This window comes from Talpa europaea (assembly GCF_964194135.1).
Source record: "Talpa europaea genome assembly, chromosome: 2".
Taxonomy (NCBI): Eukaryota; Metazoa; Chordata; class Mammalia; order Eulipotyphla; family Talpidae; genus Talpa; species Talpa europaea.
Window position 1 is genome coordinate 142,640,901 of NC_140068.1, and position 16,569 is coordinate 142,657,469.

The 16,569-nt window shown below is 43.2% G+C and overlaps 2 protein-coding genes across 2 annotated transcripts in view; both read right to left on the reverse strand.

Annotated features, from left to right (window-relative positions):
• LOC311188423 (putative small intestine urate exporter) overlaps positions 1-16,569 on the reverse strand; it is a gene marked incomplete at both ends in the record, with an annotated part of 161,112 nt that overhangs the window by 21,578 nt on the left and 122,965 nt on the right. The gene's annotated exons all lie outside the window — the stretch shown is intronic.
• LOC311167726 (putative small intestine urate exporter) overlaps positions 1,789-16,569 on the reverse strand; it is a gene marked incomplete at both ends in the record, with an annotated part of 45,271 nt that continues 30,490 nt past the window's right edge. Inside the window, 7 exons of the mRNA XM_084228775.1 lie at positions 1,789-1,899; positions 9,013-9,103; positions 9,954-10,101; positions 12,707-12,800; positions 12,922-13,040; positions 16,137-16,223; positions 16,429-16,516. Of these exons, the coding sequence (XP_084084901.1) occupies positions 1,789-1,899; positions 9,013-9,103; positions 9,954-10,101; positions 12,707-12,800; positions 12,922-13,040; positions 16,137-16,223; positions 16,429-16,516 (738 nt within the window). The remainder of the gene's footprint in view (positions 1,900-9,012; positions 9,104-9,953; positions 10,102-12,706; positions 12,801-12,921; positions 13,041-16,136; positions 16,224-16,428; positions 16,517-16,569) is intronic.

Consider the following 16,569-nt stretch of genomic DNA (forward strand, 5'->3'; position numbering starts at 1 on the left):
ACTGAAGCTTTACAAAATGATGCACCCATTAGTTGATCATTTAAATTCGGAGCAACGTTTTCTCTTTCCAGTTCAGATAGTATACCCCATAAACAGCACCACCAAGGAAAATCAAAGAAAGGGACTTGGTGCCATGAGGAATAGATTTTCTCTCTATTCCTCATCATATTCATGACTTACTGGTAGAAAACCTCAGGGAGCTCACAGAATATACTCACATGACCAGCCTAGAGATATGTCTTCACAAAAAGGCGGTTAATAATATTCTTAGGAAAAGCCCTATTTATCTGCTATATATTCTGACAACCTTAAAAGCATTTTGAAATATATTTAGTTTTCAATTTCTTAGCATCAGGATAAACCAGGCAATGCCACTGTGTAAGCTGTGCAGTTTTGTCTGATAAAAATATCTCACAAACATGGGTTCCCTGTGTAAACAGTGTTGTTCCTGGGACATAAACAGGAGTAGGTTTTCTCCACCATCTTCCAGATTCATGGCTCTGGATTTAATTACTCTGCTGTGTGTTAGATCAGATGTTTACCACATACCTGGTTACACTGCTATTAATATTAAAATCAAAGCCCATGAGTTAAAAGAACATGATTTAAAGGAATGCCATTAATGCCATTAATGTAGTTACTCATTATTTTGGTTCATTTCAAAATATCCCCAATACAGAACAGTTGCACAATAGGTAAAAAGGACCTTTGCTTAACCGCAAGTGTGAGCTGCTGGCATGATGCCCTGCACAAATATCTCGTCCTTCAGGAAACACTTCTGCAATGTTTTCTTCAAAACTCTATTCTCCTACATAACTACAAACCAACCATCAATATCAGGTGGTTAACACAGATACATTATTGAACCTATCCCAAGGGATAGGTGAAGCGGCTCACCTTGACTTTGTTCCAGCCTTTCCCTGAAAACACTACACAGAATTGCTCAGCAGATGACAGGGCATGTGAAGAGCTTGCACATACCTTTGACCCAGTTCAGTGAAGAGAAGATGGAAAGTCTGGTTTCCTCCCTACCTCCACTTACAAAGCACTCTTAGGTAACAAAAATGTAAGTAACAAACTTACATTCTTGATTTGATTATTGAAAACACTCATTCTGATATATAATTTGTTCATCAACTCACACGGGAACATGAGATTCCCATCCTGTCTACTGAAGACAATAAAGTTGCACACAGACCATTTTCTGAAGCCAAAAGGGTGTTTCCCACTTTTTTTAATGTAACTGACATAACATAGGCTTATCATATTATAGGTTTCAGTGCACAATCAACAACTGTATAGACCACCTATCCCCACTAAAGGTCTAACTCCACCTTTTACATATGGCCCCTTCAGTTCTGGTTACTACTACTATGTGGTCTATGTTTTTGTTTTATTTAGTTTATTTGTTTTGGTTTCTTCATGCACCACCTGTGAGTGAAATCTTATGGTCTTTCCGTTTTTTACTGTTTCACTAAGCATATTCTCTTGGTTCATCCCTGCCTGTTGTTACATAAGGCATGGAAATTCAGATACACCTATGTTTTCAGGCACCCAGAGTTAAATAACTAGGCTCTCCCCCACCCCTCTTGTACATAGACAGGCAGCACTCCCAGTTTTACATGCCAAGTTCCCTGACAAGATACTGGAGGCAAGTCAGTTGAGTTGGATGCTAGCCCATCACACAGGCATGGACTGGGAAGGTTCCATGAGGCAGTTGAGGCACAACTAATCACCAGGATATGAAGTGTCACCAGGTGGTTGCTCAGAAATGGGTGAATGTCGACCCTACGCCCAATCTTGGACTTTGGCTCTTCCAAGGATGAGGTAGATGACCAGGCCTGCTATGTCCACAGCAGCTGCAGCGAAGAAGACGTTTCTCCAGGCATGCTCAGAGTCCTGAGGTGAGAAGTACAGGTGATTATGGCCTCTAGTCTTTTCCCATTTGGCTGAGAAGGGCTCTGGCACCCTGGTGTCCTGGCCTACTGTTCCCACTTCCAGCTCTGCTCTGACACCCACGGGTTCCCGCTTGTTCCAGTACTTTGCAGGGATGTTTCTCGTACACTGGCTTTTCCCTCTGCTAGAAGGTTCCTCTCCAAAGAGCAATTTGACTTGCTCCTTGTTTGTTCCCTTGCTTCAATGCTTCTTTTTCAATGAGTCCTTCCTTCATCATCAACCTAACATTGAAATTCACCCCTTTTCCAGGCCTCTCTCCACTCCAGCTTTCCACCTTTCTTAGCACTTACTCTATCACTCACTGAATTCTCTATTTTGCTCATTCCCTCACTTTTCATTGGCTACATTCCTAAAGAATAAGCTTCTCATGGGCAGGGTATTTGTCTTATTTTATTCACTAAAACAATATACAGCACATACTAGTGTTCAATAAACAGTTGTTGAATAGATGAATGAGTTCATAGATGAGTGAATGAGTCAGAAAAGGGGAACAATATCAGCTTGAGGATTTCCTTTTTAAACATCCATTTCTGCTTGTATCCCTCGGTGATAAGAAGAGGACTGAAGCTTTACAAAATGATGCACTCATTAGTTGATCATTTAAATTCTGAGCAACGGTTTCTCTTTCCAGTTCAGATAGTATACCAATAAACAGCACCACCAAGGAAAAACAAAGAAAGGGACTTGATGCCACGAGGAATAGAATTTTCTGCTATTCTTCATCATATTCATGACTTACTCGTAGAAAACCTCAGGGAGCTCACAGAATATACTCACGTGACCAGCCTAGAGATATGTCTTCACATAAAGGCAGTTAATAATATTCTTAGGAAACGCCCTATTTATCTGCTATATATTCTGACAACCTTGAAAGCATTTCCCACATGGGAGGTTGTACAAATGTATAAACACCATGTACTCAACGGTGAGAGGGGTGTCTGCATGACCATTGATGGGCCTGCCCACGCAAGCATGTTCTTGCATTTTTTTCCTTTATTTTGTCACTTGCTCAGCATCTCACAGATTTTGTAAATATTTGATAAGTTCCTTCAGAGGTAGGGTTACCCTTTGTAGATCACCTGAAAATTTTAAGGCTTCAGTTGAAAAGTGCCACATCCTTGGAATGCAAATGTCCAGGCAAATCACAATAGATAACCACACTGTACATTAAAGGTGTAAGTTAAAATAAGCAATTATAAGGAAACTCCTCATCCTGGTTTATACTAAGGGACACAGCCTACAGAAACAGCTGGACTGGCCTTGATAAGAAACTAAGTCAGGAACAAAAAGAATGTTTTCTCCTGGAAAATAAAACCCTTAGTTCCCAGAATATAGGTCTCTACCTAGGCAGGATAAAGTCGAACATAGGTCCTTGTTTAACTAAATGCACAGACAATATCAAATAAAAATATTAATGGGACACCTGTCTAGAGAGTCTCTAGAAAAATCCTTGAAAATATCAAATGATTTCCTTTCCATGGAAACTATAAAATTCTTATGAGGCTCAGAATTTGAGAGTTTTCCCAGAGCTCTCTGGAAGCTATGTCTTGGCTTGAGTCCTCAGTGTTGATTCCTTTTTGTGTTTCACTCAATTTCCTTAAATCAAGACATGGGACCTCATGTGTCTCAGAGACTTTGCCTGAACCCCAGGAGCAGACCCAAATTCAGGGCTCCAGCAAGTGACCTTGACTCTATTTGATTCCTCAGAGCTCAGACATGGTGACTGGTGACTACTGCCAGGTCATGTGACTCCAGGTTTGGTTGACAATCCCAGAGATTTTAAGGATTTTTATCCCAGATCAGACAGCTCCCAGTGTGGAAATCTAGTCCCAGGATGGTCCATTGCGTGTGGTTATGGGTATTCTGTTTGAGCGGAAAGATAAAATTTGCTAGAATATAATGACCAACTAACCGGAGCAGTCTTGACTGTCTCCACAGGAAAAGGCCAAGTGCTCCCTCTGATCCACGTGTCCATTGTGTCTATGCAAGTACAAACCCACCAGAGGATGCTGAGACTAGATGCTGTGATGACTAGTGAGCGGTCCTCCAGGGGGAGCATTTTCACACAGCTTTGTGCTCACCTGGGCGTGACATGAGGGTTGATCCTCTGCACACTGAGCTCCTACAGTTGACTGAAGTAGTTTGTAGGTAAACTGAGACAGGTAAAGGCCAAGCCCCCCCTGGGACACACCAACGAAGCCAGTCTATACCCGCACATAGATTAAAAAAGTGCAGCTAGAAATCAGCTAGGCAAGGCTGACTATGGGAAATGAGACTTCAAAACCCAATAAAGCAGGAGTGGCAGGGGATGCACCACATATCACCACCCTTGTAGGGTTTATGGGCAACATTTATGGAGGGAATAGTGGCAATTATTTCCTTGGTGCGAGGAATTAGCCAACAGAAAATTTCTTTGAAGAGGTCAAGTGGGGCACTTATAATTGTCAAATTTTCTATTTCCAGATGCAGCTAGAAGAACTGCTCAAAACTAAAACAGGCCACTAGGACAGTTATTTCCACTGATACCTAGAAGTTTCTAAGAGAAGAAATGATAAGGTCATGTCTTTGCCATTACTGATGTTTAAAAAAGTTAAAACGAAAAGAATTTCTACTTAACAAAGCCAGAGCACAATCCACTAGCACCTCCACTCTCATTATTGATGAACAAACAGGCGAGGCAGCGCTCCTTTATCCTCCTTCTCCAGAGGCCAGGAAGTTTGGTACCTGAATCCTTCCACACCCACCTAAAGCACCCACTGATGGACCAGGCATTATTAGACTCTGTAGGAAGTTGACCACTCTGGTAAAGAGGCAGGCACCGCCTCTGCTCTCAATACCCACTAGCATGCTGGTCTTCATAGTTGGCAAATTACCTAAAACATTCAAAGCCAGAGAAAAAGAGACAGCCACCACAATTACCAAGCTGCAATGCATTCAAATGATTAAATAGACGAGGACAACCTGCCACCTTGTGGCCACAAGTGTCAACACCAGAGATCCAGAGATTTCTAAAGAGAACAAAGATCCTGCAGGTTTAAACCAGTCACATTGCCTGAGAGCCTATACCTTGAAACTACCAACAGTGTTGTCAACCTATATTTTCTCCATCAGAAAATTAAGTATCAAAGATTATAAATAAAACTAAAAAGGTCCTATTGGATATGGTGGAGGACTATAGATGTTTTTGATGTTGAATGTGATATAGTAACAATATCTGAAGGGGGAGATCCTATAACTCTAAACCACAAAGAGTGGTAAAACAGATGCATCAAAAAAAATAAAAAATAAAAATAGAAAACTCATACTTGGGTTATGCAAAATATCGTACTGTGAGACCTTGAGGAAGATTCTGACTTAGTTTTTGAGACTAAACTTAACACTAGATTAGTACTGTTCCAAGGAAGTAAAGAGAATCTGTTCACTTTACAGTAATTTTCATTAGGGGAAGTCCAAGCAGAAAGTCAAGGGATTCCCATGAGGACTCAGATCCCTTCAGTAGCTTCTCTTTCTGTCTTGCATGCCATTACATTCCTAGATGCCTTTTCTCAGAGTGAGAAAACTACAGATGGTGGTGGTAACAAGGTTCTCCACAAAACAGCAGTGTCAACACTAGAATAAATCTTAACTGAAGCCCCAGTTCTGGGACATGCAAACTAGGAGAAATCTTTTCCCCTCCTTGTAAAGCCTCTGGGGTCTGAACTCAAGGTAGAGATCTCCAATGGCCCTTAGGGCTCTTATATTTAATGGAGACTTGCCCTCCTGCCTAAGAACCATATCTGCAGCAAATTCTTGGTGCTGAACTAAGAAGAAGCTCTGATGGATAAATATATCGTGTTTTCTATATACACCACACTCTGCAGAAGTGATCCCAACCTCACACACACATAGTGTTCCTCAGCAAACTGGTCTACTTCACATGAGCTAATCCTACTCTCCCTAAAATAATGATTCTTAGATGTAAAATTGATAGCTTGAACCCAGCACTTTGCTGCCAGAGAAACTTAAGGGACCTGAATCTCACCATAATTGCATCCAATGAATTGACCCTTAAATTGCAGAATAATTTGAATGAAGTTTCAAGAACTAATCCTGTCTTTGTTTGGCATACAGATGCTAATGCCTCTGAGATTCATCCAGAATCTCACTGTCATTTCTGAGGGGTCAATCTTTGAAAATACCAATTTGGTTGAGGCACATTCAGCTCAATAGGTGGAATCTGTACCAAAGGCCTCCAAGTTGGCAAAAAGCATAACAGCTGTCATATATTCAGATAGCCACTATGCTTTTGGAAGAGCCCCAGAGTTTGGAATGTTGTAGAAGCAAAGCGGCTTCCAGTCTTCCCCAGGACAACCTATAAAGAACAGGAAGCAGGCCATAGATTTTTTTTTTTAGAAACTGATTTGCTTCCTCAATCTTTGGTGAAATTGTAAACACAGGGACACATCAGGGCTTGACACCTCAGAAGCCAAAGGCAATTGACCAGCAGACTGGGCAAGTATGCCAGCAGCATTGTCCAAGTAGAGAAAGAATTGCTGTTCTTTTGTGTCTGGTTATCATTTAACAAGGCTAAAAACTAAGCCCACACCCATGCAGGTTACTTAAAAAACGAATAGACAAAGGGAATTGATAAGGTTGCTGTGGGAACCAGGCCATAAGACTGATCATTTTGACTATGAATGCAGAAGCAGGGCCAGGATATATTTTGTGTCCAATGTCAGTTCCCAAGACCAGACATCCCAGAAGTAACTTGCTCAAATCAACTCCCCACTTATGAAAAGCCCTGCGAAACAGGTTACAAAAGGGAGTCCCATGTCTTCCTACAAGCACAGACCTCTCCTCTCCCACCTGCTGCTTCTCTTAGTGTTGTATTTCAATAAATCTGTTTTCTGTTCTCCCTCTGTCTCTGGTGAATCTTTCACCCCCTATGACTCTGGCCTCATCCCAATATTTCTCCCCACTGCATTGTTTCACCCTCCAACTTAAGTAATGCCCTTTCTGAACTCCAGAAAGCCACACTTGAGACAGAGATGCAGATATGGATCCAAAAGGATGGGTGATTTCTATGAGGAAGAGAGAAAAATAGGACTAGGGCTCAACAATCGCCCTATACTAGCTGTAGAGGCTCTCAACCCACTATTGAATTATTCTCATGAACTCACCCTCTGGGCATCTAAGAAGATGGTTTCTAGGGAAAAATGGTATTTTTGGAATCCTTCCCCAGAAAGAGTTTTCTATCAATAGATGTATGATCTTTCCTAAATATAATGCAGGTAAGTTTCTATAGGTCTTATGTGGCTTTTCCAATGCCCACTGGGGTATTTGCAATCTGGCAGATGGATTCATATAGATGCCACTGATGGAGAATAATAGAAAACCTGGAAAGTAGATAGAAGGTCAAGAACCTAACTCACATAAGGAGGTAGGGGTAGAGGGGATGAGTATAAGCCATTAACCCAGTTATGAAAACCAAAACCCTTAGGCATCAACGCCCAGATCCAGAGGTGCAATACCCAGAAACTATCAGACTGCTAAAGGGAGTGTCAGGGGCACAAGCCACCCACCCACAAATATGAGCCCCTCCCTGAAAATGATGAAAATTAACACAGCCCTGACAATGCAGCAGCAGTCCGTCTGCCCACCTGTGACTATGCAGGTGCTTCCTTTCACCAACTCTCTCCCTCTGCAGGGCAGCAGCCTCCTGCCTGCCCATGACCTGTACCTTCCAGGACTTCTCTGCACTCACCTACCTCAGTGGAGGCTGCTCTCCTCAGGGCCGCCCGCCTGCATCCATCCAGCAAACCTGTCCATTTTGGGGCAGCTCTTCCTGCCCGCTTGTGTCCATGTAAGTGTCTTTTACTCTCTGTCCCTTTGTAACAGGGTGGTGCCCAGGAAAAGGGGAAGTTCCAGTTTTCCTGCTCCACCCTAAGGAGGGTGGAGCTAAAGAGAAGAGAAGAAGCTGCAGAGGAGACTGAGGAAGGAAGGAAGCAGGATGGAGCCAGAAGGAGCCCTGGAGGAAGCACATGGAGCAGAGAGACATCTGGAGAAACTACACTGGCCTTTTGGTCGTGGACTGGGTGACACAGATGTGGGTGAGAGACCCATGGGAAGGTGACCATGGCGGTTTTTGTTTGGATTTTGATTTTGCTCTTTTCCTCCCAGACTTGTCTGGTTGTTTCTGATCCTTTTCTGTGGGTCCCCACTGGAAGATGCTCTAGACTTGTGGCAGACTTTTGGGCCCTGCTCTGGGCCAATCCCATTTGGATGGAGTTTTACCCATGAGGGGACAGGTAACTTTGGGTGCTTGATTTAGAAACTATATTCTTTGTCTTTCCTGTATTGTTTCCTATTTGTATTAAAGTTCCTTTTCATTAAAGTCCCATATGTTTTATTTTGATGCAGTGGATGGCAGAACCTATTTAGAGCAGGCAGGTTTGCGGGGTCTGGGCTGCCCCTCTCCCTGCCCCGTAAGACCTTTCCCTAATAAACCTGCCCTTTAAATATAACTACCATCTCTGTCTTGTGAAAAATTCACCTGGGAAACTTGCAGTGTGCTGCTGAAACAGGAGCTCTGGTGAAACCTTTCCCAGAGTGAACCCAAGGACCCTGCACTCCACCCAACAGACTCCAAACACAACATCACCACCATCACGAGGTTGCCAGTCTGCCTAAATTGGGATTTGTCCACTCTCACTGAAGAGAAAATTTCGAGTCACTCTACATCTCATCAAGGAACTGGTGGAGAAGGGACATAAAATGCCAAGAGATAAACTAATTCTTTAAAGGAAATTGTCATCAAAAAAAAGGTCAAGACTCTTTCTAGAAAATTTGCTGAGTACATGAGAAATGCATCTTCTAAAATCTCAGAAAGCATAAACTCATAAAACTGTGCATTCTCCTGCATTCCACACCAAACCATGGCAGCTTCCCCTCACACACTTGTGTTTCACAAACTGTGAAAGCCACATTGAGGAGGGAATGAAAATACTCTTAGTCTGACTTCTACTGGGTGACAATGCAGATTTGGCCTATGAATATTTCATGAGAACATTTTCTTACCTGATTTATGAAATAGCCAGTGATGGTAGTTGAGATGGCTCCAGCTAAGGAAGAAAATACTTGCGATAGTCCCTTGAGAAAGGCACTATACCTGGGAGACAGAAACAGAGGCAGAGAGAACATTCACTGGAAATAAAAGATTAATCTCAGCTCATCTGTCACAACTCTGTGTTTACCACTGAGGACACCTGGGGCGGTGCTGACTTTGGACCAAACCTGAATGAAATGTCCTGATGGGAATAGTAGGATCCTGCACTTACTTGGAGACTTCGAGGAGGTCACCTGTACTAACTTCTCAATACTGTTTATACAAAATATACAGATTAGGGCCCTGTAGCTCGTTTATGTTCTTTGGACTCTGCTATGGAGCCTGATCTTCTAGAATCCAGGTTTGGTGTATAAAATATCTCTCTCCCAGAATATAAAAGACTTCTCATTAAAAAACATGGCTCCCCTGAGAAAAGGTATTTCTCACAAATATTGCTGCATTATTTGAGATGAGTGTGTTTTCTTTATTGTGAAATGTCTCTGGCAGCTATAGGGTAAAGTTCATTGACCTCTGATATTGACCTGTATCAAGGTAAGTGTTCCTCTTGCTGTCCGCACCCTTTGCCTGCAATCACTTTACATGAGCTAGGCTTGTGGCGTTTCCAAGTCCTTTCAGGGACCCACCCTATGTGACAGTTGATGCCCCATGGAGGGATATCGCTGGGAGTCTCCGCTCACTGGGCTGTTCTGTGGCCACTGTCTACTCCTGTTTTCACTTTAAAAACTAAGTTTGATATAGTAGAGCATCTTTGGGTGTTTCCAGGAATTAGTTATAGTACTGACAATTTCCGTGACAGGTCTCATGTGTCACTCATATTTGATCTATATGTTGGAGCAGGGTTATGCCGATGGACCTGCACTGAGTTTCTATGAGGATAACGCAGAGTCCCTACCGAGGAGCAATATCCACAATGTTGAGAAGAACTCCTACTTCACACAAGTTGCGGAAGATGGGAGACACTACCAAGATGGCAAGGGTGGTGCTTTGGCTGGATCTCACCCAGGGCAGGAGCAGGTGGAGTCCACATGGGACAAGAACCCCTGGCAGGAGGATAAACACAGTGAACAGGAGGCCCCATGGGCGCCCCCCACATACCCCTCCATTCACCTCCATTCTTACCTAAGGCAGTAAAGAGTTTCCTGATAGTGTTGAGTCTAAGGATATTTCTGGAGTGGAGAAAACCAGCGAGTTGACCTCCAAGGATTAAGGTGAGAAAGGCAACACATACCGGCAGAGCTGACATGATCCCAGTCTGGGAAGGAGAGGAGTGAGGGACAAGTCATCACCCCTCACTATGACAAAGACAGAGCTGCGGGGAGATTGTCTAGATCTGGGGTTATTCATTACATGCTCATCCCTCTAACACAAATTCCACATTACTGGTGTGAGTCAACATAATAATAGTGCTTGTGGATCAAGTTTCATAAAATTCAATTTGAGGGGTAAAAAACCACTAATTCTTCCTGCATATATAAAGTTTCCCTGTAAAAAAGATATTTAAAAGAAGAAAATTTGTTACAAAAATAGGCTAATAATTATGAACACACAATTAGCAGAGAGGGAAAAATGTGTATGTAAGGACTATGTTAAAATGGTTTAGAGAATAATATTCATGTCTGTAGGCTTGGATTCTCAAAAGGCACAATGGGAAAAATTCTGAGAAACTCTTAAAAACTTTATGTGTGGAGTGGGCTGGGAGAACAGGGGAGATTGGGAACAGGAAGACAGCAAGATATTCCAACTGACTTTTCATATTTTAAAAGAGATTTTAAAATGGGGAACCCTGTGATTATCAATTCAGCTTCTATTTTAAATGACCAATAAAGAGAATAAGGACAGAGGACCACCGTTTGGTTTACATAATCCAGACAATGAGCATGTCACTCTGATCTGGTCCAAGCTGTTCATTTAATGGATGAGTAAACCGAGACCATCGAGGTCACGTGACTTAGTGAGAAATTACCCTGAGAGCAACGAGTTCAGGTCTCTTGACTTCCTGTGCTGGGAGGGCACTGAGTTCTCAACTCTCTTTCCAACTACTCTCATCCTGGTCCTCCTCAGCCTTGGTGTCTGAGGGTGAGAGCCCACGTAGCCTCACTCCAGAGACAGATCATCCCCAACAGCAGCTGTAGGACATCCCTCTCTCATTCTGATGCCCTAGCTCTCTAGATGTCTTGTTTTCTCACTCCCTGGCCTGTGTTCTGTTTTTCATCTGCTTCTGGTCCTCCTACCCCATCTTTGGACTTACTGATCTCAGCACACCAGCCTCCTTGTGTGCAGGAGCCCCAGGCTCTGACCTCTGCTAAGAGGCCAGATCTCTGTTATCCCTTTCCATGTTTCACCAGGGAGCCCAGTCACCCTGGGGACACTGCTTTTGATTCCAAAGGGTGAGAAAAGCAATAATTCAATGACCATGTGAATATACCTCTCAGTGAGATCTATACCCTCCTTCCCAGTATTAGAATATCCATTTAGCAAGAATTGAAAAGCTCCTGTCAGCCAATCAACAATCTGTTCATTGAGTAGAAAATCAGAGAGCACCACACATATGTGCACTTAGTCTATATATGTTAAAATTGAGAGAAATGTTTTTTCTTAAAAAATTCCTATTATTTGGGCCTGCCTTGGTGACACAGGCGGTTGAGTGCTGCGCTGTGAGGCTGTCCGCAGCCTCTGCAGTGCCCATTTGAACCAGGCCTGCCAGCAGGGCCCCACATGGTGCAGTAGACCTCTCCTGTCATGCCCACTGCTCCTCTCAGCAGCGTATTTTGTCAGTCTGCCTGTTCTGTTCCCCACAGTTTCTGGTGAATCCTCTCACCTTCCCGTGCATCTGGCCTATACCCCAGTTTTTGTACAAAAGTAAATAAATCTTTTTTTTTTTAAAGATTTATTTATTTATTTATACAAGCACTGGGTAGAGTTAAAAGCGTGGGAGGGTGAGAGAATTCACCAGAGCTGGATCAGGGAACAGAACAGGCAGAAGGACCGAAGCACACTGCTGAGGGGAGCAGCGGAAGGCAGGAGAGGTCTGAGCGCCATGTGGGACTCTCGGTGGTGGCCAGGGATCGAACCAGCACTGCAGAGGCTGCGGGCAGCTTCGCACCCCAGCGATCAACCGCTGTGCCACCAGGGAGGCCAAATAAAATAAATCTTTAAATAAAATTCCTACTGTTTTTTATATAACAACTATCATGTCTTACTTTCAGTGTGTTTCTGATTCCTATGCCACAAACTTCTTAAAGATAAACACAATTTTATTAAACTTTGTTGCTTACATGCAACAGAGTGCCTTCACTGGAGTTGTTGTTCAGAATAAATGTAATGTTTTTGCTTAGGCCTCTTAAAAAGTGTGGCATTCTCTGCATGTGTGTCCTAGAGCCATTCCACTCTCTTCCCATTAAAAGAAGATTTCTTTTCAGTGACGCAAAGTCTCCAAACAAAAACTCAAGTGAACCAGGTTGCATTTTCTCCCTGACCATCCTGGGCCTAATCCTTGAATTTTGAACCAAACAAAAGACAGAAAATTTTATAAAGAAGCATTTAACAGAGGAACAGAATGAACTTCCTCTGTACTTACATTTCTGAAGTTAGCTTCAAGTACAGTGTTGAAGTATGTTGGTGTATATGTTACTATGATACAATTACGCCAGTGTAGAGAAAATGCAGACACTAAAATGGCCCACAGTGGCAGGGATTTAATCATAGCCTTAATGGGAACAGACCAGCCTGGAGATCTGCCCTAGAAGAAAGCACAAGACAATGCCCCCTCTATTAGAAGCCAGGAGCTTTGCTCCACTGCACATCTCACCTCTAACACATGCAGACAGACATGGAGATAACAGAGGAATTGCTTAGTGCACCTGTTCAGCCAGGGAAGCCATGATGTATTCCTTCTCACCAGTGCTGATAAACGGATGATTCACAGGGCCCTCATAGACAAGAAGAAACCAGAGCAAAGAAGAGGCACAGCCTATTCCACCTGGGAGAAGAGGGTCCAGTTAGTACTGTCAATTTGACTTTGACCTGGGGTGCATCCTGTGGTCCACAGTGACTGACCCCAGTCTTCATCCATAGTCTAGCATGCACCTATCGCTGGAGGAGAGGACTTTCCCAGCACTTGATTTTGGCCTTGGTCACACATATAACTTGCTAGTCCATGCTTTAAGAACCACAATATTGTTTCCAATTTTCTTCTAAAGTCTTAGCCATTGTCATAGGAGGAACATGGTCCAAATTACCCATTGTTAAATTACCCAAGGCAGACACAAGACACAGAGAACAGAGCTGCCCAAAAGGGGAGAACAAATGATTTCTTTTAAAGCAGAGTTGGGGCAGTTTTGAAATGCACCATTGCTAGAAATACTAGTGAGCTTACCTTGCTTGCTACAAACCTTCTCACATTGAAGTACTGGAAGAATTCTTCTCCTGCAAAGTTTTGCAATACTTCTGCAAAGTTCCTTCCATCATTTAGTCCTTCCAAAAGCACTACCTCTAGCACTGAAGACTAAGCAGCAGGCATATGTGCAAGTGATTACCCGGGAAATTTGTAAATTTGAAATTCATCTTCAACAGATGGATTTTCCCTAATACAAACATTATCCAGAATTTGCCAACACAGGATTATTGGTATGCTCTGAAAACAAAATTCATCTAAAAAGTCCCTTCTTAGGTCATTAAGAATATCTCAAGAGCTCTCTTTACTTGCTTGGTTGTGAATGACACATCCTTCACAAACACAGAGCAACCCATAAACACCAAGATTTTGTTAAGATTTTGAGAGTTTAGGAAGGAAAAGCACAATTTTCTCAACAAGAAACTTAAAATCAAGTATGGAGGGATAGACGTGAAAATTAGCACTGGTGTAATAGCACATTAATAATGTAGGATGTTAACAGATTCCATGGGTATTTAGTGAGTTCCTGTCTTAAACATGCTATTGCTCTTTCTCAAATCATGAGCCCAGCATCCTCTCCCATGGCTTGAATATTTTTTGTAGCCCATTCTTTTTGAAATTTCTAGGACAGAACACTGGTAGATTCATGTGCCATAGTGATCACACTTAACATATTTTCTTCTAAAAACCATGACCTGATAAATAAAAACCACGAAGTAAGAGCACCATCCTCTAATGAAAACACCAATAGACTGAACCTCCAGGTCCCACTAGATGAGGCAGGTTGCACATGGGATTTAAAAGAACATTGTAAAAATACATACCCTCAAACATTAGTCAAAGCAGATGGACTGTTCCATCCATGACTGAGTATGGACAATATTGCAAAGTAGTAGACCACTGCCCCTGGAATACTCAGTGTGACTTTGAAAATTTCTGTCTCTGTGTAGTTCACCCACTCCTGAGCCTCACGTGGTCTGCCCTGCTCAGCCTCCTCTATTGGCGGATTCTCTACTCCACTCAGTACTTTTACCTATGATCATGTCTCATTCCCACACTTTCCTGGTTGAGTAATATTAAGAGAATGTTAAAACAAGTATGAAATAAGTAAGCCTGGCTAAAACTATAATCCTACCAAGATAACCTTTTCAACAGCTTATGAAGCAACCCAGGTGGCGTCCTTCTTTGGGTTGAATTTAGAAACTGAAGAGAATGTGATGATGTCTCTAAAGTCATCCGGTTATTTTAGCTACATGCTCGAGTTCGCTGAACTTAAATGTGATTTGCAGTCTCTCATGATGAGGTCTGACATTATCCACTTCCGTGGGTCTCCTAGAATGAAAGACTGCGTAAGCTGCCGTGTGGGCTAGGCAGCTCAGCCTTATGGGCACAAAGCCCATTAGGCCCAACCAATCAATTCACTCCTGACCCTGCAGAGGCATGTGGGTAAGTAATTTTCAGGCTTTTCTGCCCTGCACCATTAGGATTGCATGCCTGATGGGGGCACCTGCTTTTTGTTACTTTGTTATTTTTGTTATATTGTTTACTCTTGTAAGTAATGACTGCAGTATTGATATGTTCACCAAGAGAAGCAGAGGCAAGAGAGAGAACAAGAGAAAGAGTGAAGATTCACCAAGGGCTGGGAGGCCTGCCAGCTTCCTGACACCCCCCAACACCACCCAGCACCCCTGCCTGCCGTGTACCTGGTTGCTGCACTGCATGTAAAAGCTCAGGAAAAGCCTGAGGTAGCCACCAAGGGCTCCTGGACTCTCATTTACCTGGTCTGCTCCGATTATGGAAAACCTACTCTGTGCCATCCTGGCATTACAGGCGCCTCTTAATTTAAGCAAGAGCTGATGCATAAACTCCTGTGACAATGAGCATATGTCACCAGGCAGGACCGGGAATGCCTGGGGAGCCGCTGACTGATATGTAACTTTGCACCCAGAGAGACATCAGCGGAATGCCTTGTTAACAAGATGGGTACCAGAAGCCAAGGTCAGAAAGTCTGATTTTGGTCTCTAATTTTGGGCCAGAAAACTGGGCTGTAAATCTGAATTGGGTTCGCAGAATCCTCTCTCCTAAAGTGCAGTTAACCTAAACATGCATTCCTTCTTCCTGGCTTTTTTCTCTTTGTCCTCCGGCCATGAGTAATATTCTGCATAATCACTCCCTCCATAAAAAGGCAAGGTTCTGCCTTCTTGGTAGCATCTGCTAGAACAGTTTGCTCCATGACTCCCGTTTCTTTGTCAGTGTGGTGTTGCCTTGCTGCAACAAACTTCAGTTAAAAAAAAATCTATACGGGGCCTCCCTGGTGGCGCAAGGGGTTAAGACTCAACCTATGAAGCAATCAGCAGCCTCTGCAGCATGAGTTCGATTTGCTGGCCCTCGGGGATCTACCTACGTGGTGCAGCAGATCTCTCCTGACTGGCCTGCTGCTCCCCTCAGCAGTGAACTTCGGTCAATCTGCCTGTTTTGCTCCCTGCCCTGTCTCTGGTGAATCCTCTCATCCCCCACACCTCTGGGCTATACCCCAGCTCTTCTCTCCATAAAGAAATAAATCTTTAAAAAAAATCCAAATCCGTTAGGATTTGGCAAACCAGAGATGACTTGGATCAAGAAAGCACACCCATCATTCTCTGTCCTAAACCAAAATTCTGAGGCAGAGGAGCACAAACTCACCAAAGATATAGAAGACATAAGGCCATCCTATGGTGTCGCAGAGGAGGCCTCCGACAGAGAGGATGACGAAGCTTCCCAGCATTACTCCTACAGAAGAAGTCAGGGTATTTCACATGAGGGCGTCAGGTTTGGGACTCTCTATGCCTCCTACAGATTGAAACTCAACCAAGATGAGTTCCCAGCGATTAGTAATAAAAGCTGAAATCCAGACAACCTGCTGTCACTTCCCGCTCCTCCACTCAGCAGCTGTCTGGTGATGCAGCATAGGGCTGACAATTAGGGTGCCAGTTACCTGATTGAGCCATGGCGATGAGCTGACTCCTTTCCACTGGGGGAGCCCATTTGACCCAAATTGAAAACTGACCTGTTAATACCATGGTCTGTAAAATAAAAATAAAAGTTCCCTTCTTAGTATCTGAGGTCACTTTGGAAC